Source organism: Emiliania huxleyi, assembly GCF_000372725.1.
Source record: "Emiliania huxleyi CCMP1516 unplaced genomic scaffold EMIHUscaffold_1077, whole genome shotgun sequence".
NCBI lineage: Eukaryota > Haptophyta > Isochrysidales > Noelaerhabdaceae > Emiliania > Emiliania huxleyi.
In genome coordinates this window covers 387-8,857 of record NW_005201931.1, presented here as the reverse complement: position 1 = coordinate 8,857, position 8,471 = coordinate 387, and the positions used below count along the sequence as shown (strand labels likewise).

Sequence of the window (8,471 nt, the reverse complement as noted above, 5' to 3'; positions counted from 1 at the left end):
TCCCCGGCGCGCGCGAGGCTTGCCTCAAGGCGATGGCGGCGCACGACGCGTCCGAGCTAGAGTGGCTCACTTGCGTCGGCTGGGACGCGATGATCACCGACGAGGGCCCGACCTTCTTCGAGGGCAACGTGGCCGCGTACCGCACGCCGCGTCGCATGGCCCTCTCGCTCTCGCTCGCAGACGGCTTCCGCAGCTGGATGGCGACGCGCGGGAAGCGGTCGGCAGCCGCGTGAGCTTCTCCCTCTGTCTGTGCCCCCGCCTCTCTCCGCGGCTCGTCGACTCCGCGCGCCCGGGCGGGTGGCCTCGAGGGGGGCGTGAGCACGCCTCTCCAGGGAGGGTGCGGGCAAACCCTGCGGCTGCGCCCTCACCGCTTGCGTGTGTGTGTGTGTGTGTGTGTGTGTGTGTGTGTGTGTGTGTGTGCGAGCCCGCAGGGTGATGACGGTCACACACACGTGACGCGATCAGTTGTGTATGTGCTTGGAGTCCGCGCGGTCAATTGATTGTACAAATGATTTATGTGAGTTCACCCAGCGCGCAATACCTTGCGACAAGTTTGCAAAAAATCTCTCAAGTTTGTGCAAAAAATAAACCTTGCTTTCCGCAGGTGTATTCTTTTTTTGCTTGGCCGGACATCATGATGAAATTCTGCAAAAACCTGGCCGGCCCCCCCCCCCTGCCCTGCCCCTACCTACCTACCTACCTACCTACCTACCCTACTTATGGGAAACTAAAAAAGAAATCATAGGATGGTTGAAGGTGGGGTACCATACCAACTTAAAGTGATGGTTGGTGGTGCTCTCCTGCAACCACAGTCCTTCCTGTGACATGGCAGGCCACTCTCAAGCCCTACAAGCACCAACCAGATCACCCATTTGGGGAGGGTTGACATCGTGATTTGCACGGAAAATTTCTTTTTCTGCTGTGAAAATTCCAGCGTGAAGAGAGGGGAAAACCCGACGGGAGGGCCCAGACCTACCCTACCTACCCCGTCATGATGTCCGGCCAAGAAAAAATAAACTGAGATGCCTTCCGAGTCGTTTCCAAGAACCAGTGCCTGAGCATTTCCCTGAACATTTCCCTGAGCATGCTCCGCTGGTGCCTCTACCTCGCGTGCGCGCTACTTGCGTGCGCGCGAGGAGCGTCCGCTTTCCTTGTTCCGCCGCCACCCATGCCCCTGTCCGTCACGATGCACTTTGCCCAGCCGCATCTTATGCCACCGCCGACGACAGCCATGAGCTCCATCTTCCCCAGCGCCAGCATTTTCCTCGCCGACGGTTAAACGCTGTCACCAGCAAAGGCCAGAATTGAGGCGGCGAAGAAGGCTCAACAGGAGAAGCTGGCAACACGCGGGTATGGGGATCTGCCGTCCACTGCAAAAACGGTCGACGTTTCCAAGGTCACAGGCGCCGCACCTTCTGCCCCACCAAAGAGCTTTGCTGAGCTCCTCGCCGCGTCGGTTGCGCAGCGCGAGTCCCTTTGGGACGCCTTTCCGAGTACGCCATTCTTGAAAAGAAAATCCGTGCAGCCTACCCAGGCTTGACGTAGGTGCACGCCCCCGGCACCGCGGGCTGCTAGCGGCTCAGTGTGTTTGGGAATGTAGTTCCATCCACTCCGAGACGCGAGTCAAAAGATCCCCCGCCGTTTGAGGCTAGTGTTTCGTTGAGACTAACATGGGGACAGTAACATGGGAACAACAATACTGGGTTACCTTTCACACATGCTCTTCCCTCTTTTTTTCTGAGAGTTTTATTTTGTGTCTAATACATCACAATAACCGATCAGCGGTCTCGCGTGGTAAGAGAGAGTACCTGCGAACCCCTCATTCGGCGATCGAGCTCTCGCTCTTCCCCCCCAACACAATTCGGTCCGCCACGCCCTTCGGCAGCCGGCCCTGAGCCACGAGGGAGCGGAGCCGTGCGTAGTAGCGCTGCTCTGCATCGTGCTCCCGAGCGTTGGAGTCCTCCTGCGCCGCCGCCGCCGCCGCCGCCTCCCTCGCCGCCGCTGCCCCAACCCCAGCCGCCACGTACGCCGCCGCCGCCGGTCGGGGCGCCGCCATCGATGGGGCGAGAGAGGCGGGTGCAGGTGGCGCGGCAGGGGCGGAGGCGAAGTGCCACCCCGGCATTGCGGCGCCGACCGGCATCATTCCGTGGGGTGCCTGCTGCCACGCTTGTGGCAGCATCCCTTGGAAGTGGGAGGGATAGGGCCCCGCCACAAACTGCGCCTCGCAGATGGGGAGATACCGGGGCTGCCATGTCATGGTCACGACCGGGGCTGCCATGTCATGGTACTCCGCCGGCACCACGTAGTGCGGCTGCTGCGGCTGCATCGGCAGCTGGGGTGGCTTTGGCGGAATCAGCTGCGGTGGTGGCTGCGGCCCCGTCTGGAAGGCGGATCGCTTCGTAGAGAAGGGGACTGGCTCAGTCCGACCGCCGTGTGTGTTGCGCGTCGGGAGAAGGCCGTGGCGCCGGCAGGCCTGGTCCACCTCTGCCGCCGACCGTGCCTCCACCCCGATCCGCGCCAAATCCTTCTGCTTCTGGCGCACCCAACGGTTGCGGCAAGAGCTCGCAGTCCGGCCGGGGAGCTGCAAGGCGATGCTGTGCCAGCGGAGGCCGTCGAGAACGCCCTGGCTGATGCACTGCACCTCTTGCTCTGTCCAGCAGTCGCCATTCTTGTCGGCATTCTCGCCCAGCTTTTTGAGGCGCAGGACGCGGTTGCGCACAGAGTCGCCCGTGCGTGCCTCGCCCGTGTCCTGGCGAAGCCTCGAGGCGATGCCCTTCCAGCAAGGCCCGAGCGCCTTATAGCTCGCAAGGACCGACCGGTCCGAAGCGGCGTCCCAGCCCACGCGGTCGGCCGACACCTTTCGCTTGCGGCCAGTCACCGCCGGCGCCTCGAACGTGGACTCGTAGCCCGATTCAGCCGTCTGGCGTCTCGCCTCGAACGTGGACTCGTAGTCCGATTCAGCCATATCTGGCGTCTCACCTTATGTTTTCCGTCTGACTCCCTTGAGCGGCGGCGACTCTCGTTGGGGTATGGAATTCATGCGGGATTACACGCCGACTTTCGGCACTTCCTTTCGTATTTATTCTTTTTTCATCCCTGTCATCTTATTGCACTACTAGTACCACACACCTGGCTCCTCTGCGCTAGCTAGGTAGGGCTGCCCTAGGGGCTGCCGGACATGCATGCATGTGTGTTATGCAATGGGTTGATGCAGCACCGCCGCCACGAGGGCGCTCCGCCTCCGCTTCGCCAGGCGCGCCGTGGTGTCCGTCGCCGCGAGCGGCGCCAGCAGCGCCGCCTGCTCCGCCGTCCGCTCCTCTGCCGCCGCCTGCTCCGCCTCTCTGGGCGCCTCCGCACGTTCCTGGTGCTGCACGGCGCGCAGCTCGCCCGCCGCGCGCCTCTCCCTCTTGGTGATCGGACGGCCGTGCGCGAACGGGTCGTCCGCGTCGCCCGCCGCCGCCCGCCTCTCGTGCGGCACGGTGTGCAGCGCCTCCGCCGGCCACGCGAGCCGGATTGCCGCGCCGCGGCCCTCGCCCAGCCGCTGGAATGCTCCGCCGCCTTCGTTCGCCTTGTCAGCCGCTCGGGCCGCCGCCGTCAGCGCCGCGCCCTTGCCGACGAACAGGAGCGGATTCGGCATCGCAAGCCGAAGCGAAGGCGACGTCGTCGGCCATCAACAACTTTGCCTGACGCGCAATCGCCTCCCTTGGCTGACACGCTCGGCGTGCCACCTTCCGCCGGCGCTCGCCTTTCGCCTGACGCACAATCGCGCCACTACCAACATACATATGTAGGAAGGTGAAGAACAGTCAGGCTCGGACTGGACACCAACGCGGTATGGGTGGACGCTGGACAGATGATGACGACACGCACGAGCGACACACAGACACAAACAAGCTCACAAGACACACATGCATGTCCCGGCCGGCTCCATGCCGAGAGGCCGAGTCAGGGGTTGCGAGTCAGTCAGCTCGCTTCTCCTCAACCGACAGCTGCCCCCAGCTCTCGCCTGGAGCTCTCTGGACCTGGCCGGTCCTGGCCCGTCGCCGGGCTCGCCACCATCTCGCGACGGTCCCCACCTCCCCCGCCCGGCCCTTCCGGATTGCGGATAGCTTAGCTCCAGCCGCCGCCGAGGCGGAGCTGAGCTTCCTGGTATCCTGGATGGAATCGGCGCCGGTCCGTGTGGCAACGGCGGGTGGGGATGGCGGCGGCGGACGAGGGGGGTATGGATAGCGGCGGCACGGGTCGCGGCAGCGCCGATGTGGAGGGTGGGCATGGGGTCATGTATGTATGTAGGAAGGTGAAGAACAGTTCGGACTGGACACCAACGCGGTATGGGTGGACGCGAGACAGATGACGACGACACGCTCGAGCGACACACCACACACACAAGCTCACAGGACACACAGCCAGTTGGGCTGCCACACACCCCGAGTGGGCGTAACACATCACTCGGGCCCAGGTCCCCCCCCCCCCGCCCCCCCCCCCCAGCACCCACGTTGCCAAGGGCTCAAACAACAGGACACAAACACAGACAGGCGACAGGGGGTAACGTGTGAGGCTAGAGCACAGACTGCTCCGCCTCTACCGCTCTAGCAATCTCGCCGGCCGCAAGGCACGGACAAGACCGTGTGTGTGGGGTCGTGTGAGGTGTCTATGGACGCCCTCCTCCTCCTCACGGGCGCGGCCAGCCGCTAGCCCTATCTCGCACTCATGGTTGACGATAGTTCATTGGATGAGTGTTCGCGAGCAGATGGATGTGCGTGTGCTGATTCTAGGCCGCAAAGGTAAGGCGTAAGCCGTCGGTCGGCTGCGCCTTGTCTGTCGTGTGAATCGCGCTGCTTTTCCCCTGTGTTAGTCCCAGTGCGCGCCAGTCCCGCCGATGCAAAATTCTTTTTTTCAACCTGGAGACAAATTTTTCAACCTGGACACCACCCCGACGGACGCACGCACACTCACTCGCACGCACAAGCGCGTGTTGGTATAACATAAATGGACACACCCATGGTGCGGTCGGCAAGCGAGCGAGCGTCCTGGTCCGAGCTAGCCTTCCACTTCTCCGTGCTCGGCGTCACCGCCTTTGGCGGCCCGGCGGCCCACATCGGCCTGTTTGCCGACCTGTTTGTGCAGAAGATGGGGTGGATCACGGCGCGATCCGCTGCTTCGGCTCCCTCGCCCGCCATGCGTGCTCTGACCCCGCCCACCCTCGCAGAACCTGCACTTTGCCTCCCTCCTCGCCCTTGGCCAGTGCCTGCCTGGCCCGACCTCGACGCAGATGAGCTTCGCGCTCGGCATGAGCCAGCAGGGTCCGCTCGCCGGCCTTATGACGGGTCTGCTCTTCCTGATGCCCGGCGCCCTCACGATGACCGCCTTTGGGTACGGGGCCAGCTTCCTCGACTCCCTCTCCGTCCCTGGCACGCCGCTGAACTGCGCCGGCGCCGGCCTGTCGGCGGTCGGGGTCGCGATGATCGCGGGCGCCTCGCTCGGCCTGTGCCAAAAGCTGTGCACGGACCGGGTCACGTCGACGATCGCCGGCGTCACGTGCGCCGCGTGCGTCGCGCTGCCGGCCGCGTGGCTCTACCCCGCCGCGCTCGTCGCCGGAGGCGCGCTCACGCTTGCGCTCGCCTCGCTCCCGGCGGGCAGAGGAGGCGCCTCGAGAGAGAGCAAGAGCGAGCTGGCCGAGTCGCTTCGCGCGTCGCTCAGCTCGGCCGACGGCGCGGCGGTGTCGCCCGAGGCGGAGCGCGACGTACCCGAGCCGGCCAAGCAGAACTCGCTCACCGGCATGGGGGAGTCGGGTGGCGTCGGCCGCGTCGCCGGCGCCGGCCTGCTGCTCCCTGTTTGCGCTGGTCGTCGCCGGGAGCGTGGCGGCGCAGGAGCTGCCCGCGGTCAAGGGTTTGGTCGAGTGGGCCGCAGCGCCGCCGCAGTCGCAGCCCCCGCTCAGCCGCAGCTTCCTCGGGCTGCCTGATCTTCCGGCCCTAGGCGGCGGCGGCGAGAGCCGAGCCGAGGGGCCGCCTTCGCCGCCACCGCCCACGCCCGCCGCCACACTCCTCTACCTCTTTTCGCGGCTCGCCATCATCGGCGCGCTGGTCTACGGCGGCGGCCCCATCGTGCTGCCGATGATCCAGCTCTCCCTCGTCGACGAGGCGGGCCTGCTGACCGAGCACCAGTTCCTCGCCGGCCTGGGGGTCTCGCAAGCGATGCCCGGGCCCGCGCTCCAATGCGGCGGGGGTTCCGCAGGCAGGGCAGGTTCTCATACGAGCGGTGTGCATAGGCCAAACTTCAACATTGCGGCCTACCTGGGCGCGCAGGCCGCCACGACCGCCGGCGCCGCGCCGCTGCTCGGCTCGCTCGCCTGCTGGCTCGGCATCTTTACGCCGGGCGTGCTGCTCATCTTTGGCGTGATGCCGTTTGCCGAGGCGGTCTGGGCGGCCTCCTGGTATAAGCGGCTGCTGCCCGGCGTCAACGCTGCGGCGGTCGGCATCATCGGCTCGTCCGTCTTTACCATGTACGCCAAGACGCTCGTCAACTCCCCCTTCCCCGCCTACTCCACCGGCATCGCCATCCTCGGCTTTGTCGGCGTGCGCGTCCTGCAGGTCTTGGCGCCGTTCGTCGTCATCGCAGGCGGCCTCGCTGGATGGGCGCTCCACTATGCGCTGAACGTAGAGGTGGGAGGCACCGCCGAGTCATGAATTTGGCACATCATCGGGAGTTTTCATGGAGGATGGAGGCGCGGACGCCAGACCGTGGTACCACCTTGTCGCGTACCTAAAGTAGAGAAGAGAGAAATCAAGTAGACATGGAAAAGAAAGAGGTATACCTATTGCTTTTGAAAATGGCACATGCACAACATGAACACCGGTAGACGCGTACACTAGACAGCTCACTGAAAACTGCGTGCTTGGGGGACGGGGTCGGGGAAGTTGTGGCCTCTCTCAGCTCTCTCTAACCGGCCGCGCTACTCTCATTCAAGCGTTGTTGATCTCACCACTTAGTACGCCATGGATGAAGGTGATTGTCGGGTCGACAGCTCCGCACCTGGGGTTGACGTCGTGCATTTCTTTGCACCCTCCTTGGGAGTCGGATCGCTGCCACAGCGTCCGACGCGGTGGGTCGCAATCTTGTCGATAAATAGTGCTCCGCCCCGTCAGGGGGGGCGTAGCCGTCGTGCGGCTCGTTCGACACAAGTGTGGGGACGTGGCGTCGAACGTCTTGTCCAAAGTACCTTGCCTCAGTGAACCCTCCTGGGCAGCAGCCATGGCTTTCATCGGGCTCAAGGCACGCGCCAAACGCCTTTTGAGCGTGCACGGTCATGTCGTTGGAAGGAGGCGGGTTCTCATATGCGTAGCACTGGTAGCTTTGCGACTCCAGGAGGGCAGCCCCGACCACCCTCGCACCGGCAGGGCTCCACACCTCATCGAGAGATTGCAGTCACAAAGTCAGCCGGGTAGTAGCGGTCACCGTAAGGACGCTGCGATCGTCAGGACAGCATACTTTGCCAGGAGAGTTGCCAAGATCTTGCCCCCATTGGCAGCCTGCCGTAGCCCAGTGTGTGCACTTTCCAAACATGTCCGTCTTGCGACAGCACTCCAGCTTGCGTTCACTACCAGCGCCGCCGTCGTAGGTCCACCGGGAGGAGCTTCCTCCCATCCTGGTGTATTCACCGGCGTTGCCAGGGTAGAACCAGACCACCAGCGGCGAGCGTCCCGTCGCCAGATCGGCGGGCGCCTCCGGTACTAGCTACAAGTAGGCGCTCCGACTAGTGCCGTCCTCCTCAAACGCCTGTCCGTGTCGCTCGGTTCGGGTTGCCCACCCGTCAGGAGACAGACCTATCAAGCGAGGCGTGAGCCAGGCCGCAAATGTGCTCGATCCGTCCTCCTTTGGCAGGCAGGAGGCTTCGCTGATCCGTCGGTCGTAGAGACCGACCATATGGCCGACTGCACGCTAAAGGCTACACGCTCGCACACCACTTGCAGAGTGTAGTGTGGCTCTCCCGGGCGCTCAGCCCACGGCGGAGGCACGCCAGGCCCCGGGCAGCCGGCCGTCACTCGCCTAAGCGCCTAAGCGGCCTAAGCGGGGGGGTGCTTAGGGTGCTTAGGCGCTTAGGCGGCCCTTGCGAGCGTGGCGGCGTGGTGGTATCGTAATACAAGTGACTCCGATGACACACATGATGCTCTTGCTAGTGTCATTGCTCAGAGAGCAGCCTCACCGCGTCGAAAGTCTACCACTGGCCCTGGTCGCACACCGCCGCTGAGCTGTGATGATGCCCACAGCACCAGCAGCAAAGGCGGGCGGGCCGACCCCGCGGCCATCGCCGCCGCTGCCGCCTCCTCCGCCGCCGGCGCCGCCCCCTCTGCCGTCGCCGTCACCTTGGGCTGCATCACCCGCGCCGCCGCCGCGCACCGGCTCGTGCTCATTCAAAGGCGCCTCGAGTTGCAGGCCAGCGGCGCTGACGTTGTCGTGGTCGGGCTGCCCAA

At 64.4% G+C, this 8,471-nt stretch overlaps 2 protein-coding genes across 2 annotated transcripts; one reads left to right on the top strand and one right to left on the bottom strand.

Moving 5' to 3' along the window:
• Positions 1-1,819: 1,819 nt before the first annotated feature.
• Positions 1,820-3,637, bottom strand: EMIHUDRAFT_121997 (hypothetical protein; the record flags this gene model as incomplete). Its single annotated transcript, XM_005792429.1, has 2 exons — positions 1,820-2,932; positions 3,218-3,637. 2 exons carry the CDS (start codon positions 3,635-3,637, stop codon positions 1,820-1,822), a joined length of 1,533 nt encoding a protein of 510 aa, XP_005792486.1.
• Positions 3,638-4,989: 1,352 nt separating this feature from the next.
• EMIHUDRAFT_251320 (hypothetical protein) lies at positions 4,990-6,686 on the top strand (the record flags this gene model as incomplete). Its single annotated transcript, XM_005792428.1, has 3 exons — positions 4,990-5,121; positions 5,210-5,833; positions 5,871-6,686. The coding sequence occupies 3 exons, from the start codon at positions 4,990-4,992 to the stop codon at positions 6,684-6,686; spliced, it is 1,572 nt and encodes a 523-aa protein (XP_005792485.1).
• Positions 6,687-8,471: the final 1,785 nt, after the last annotated feature.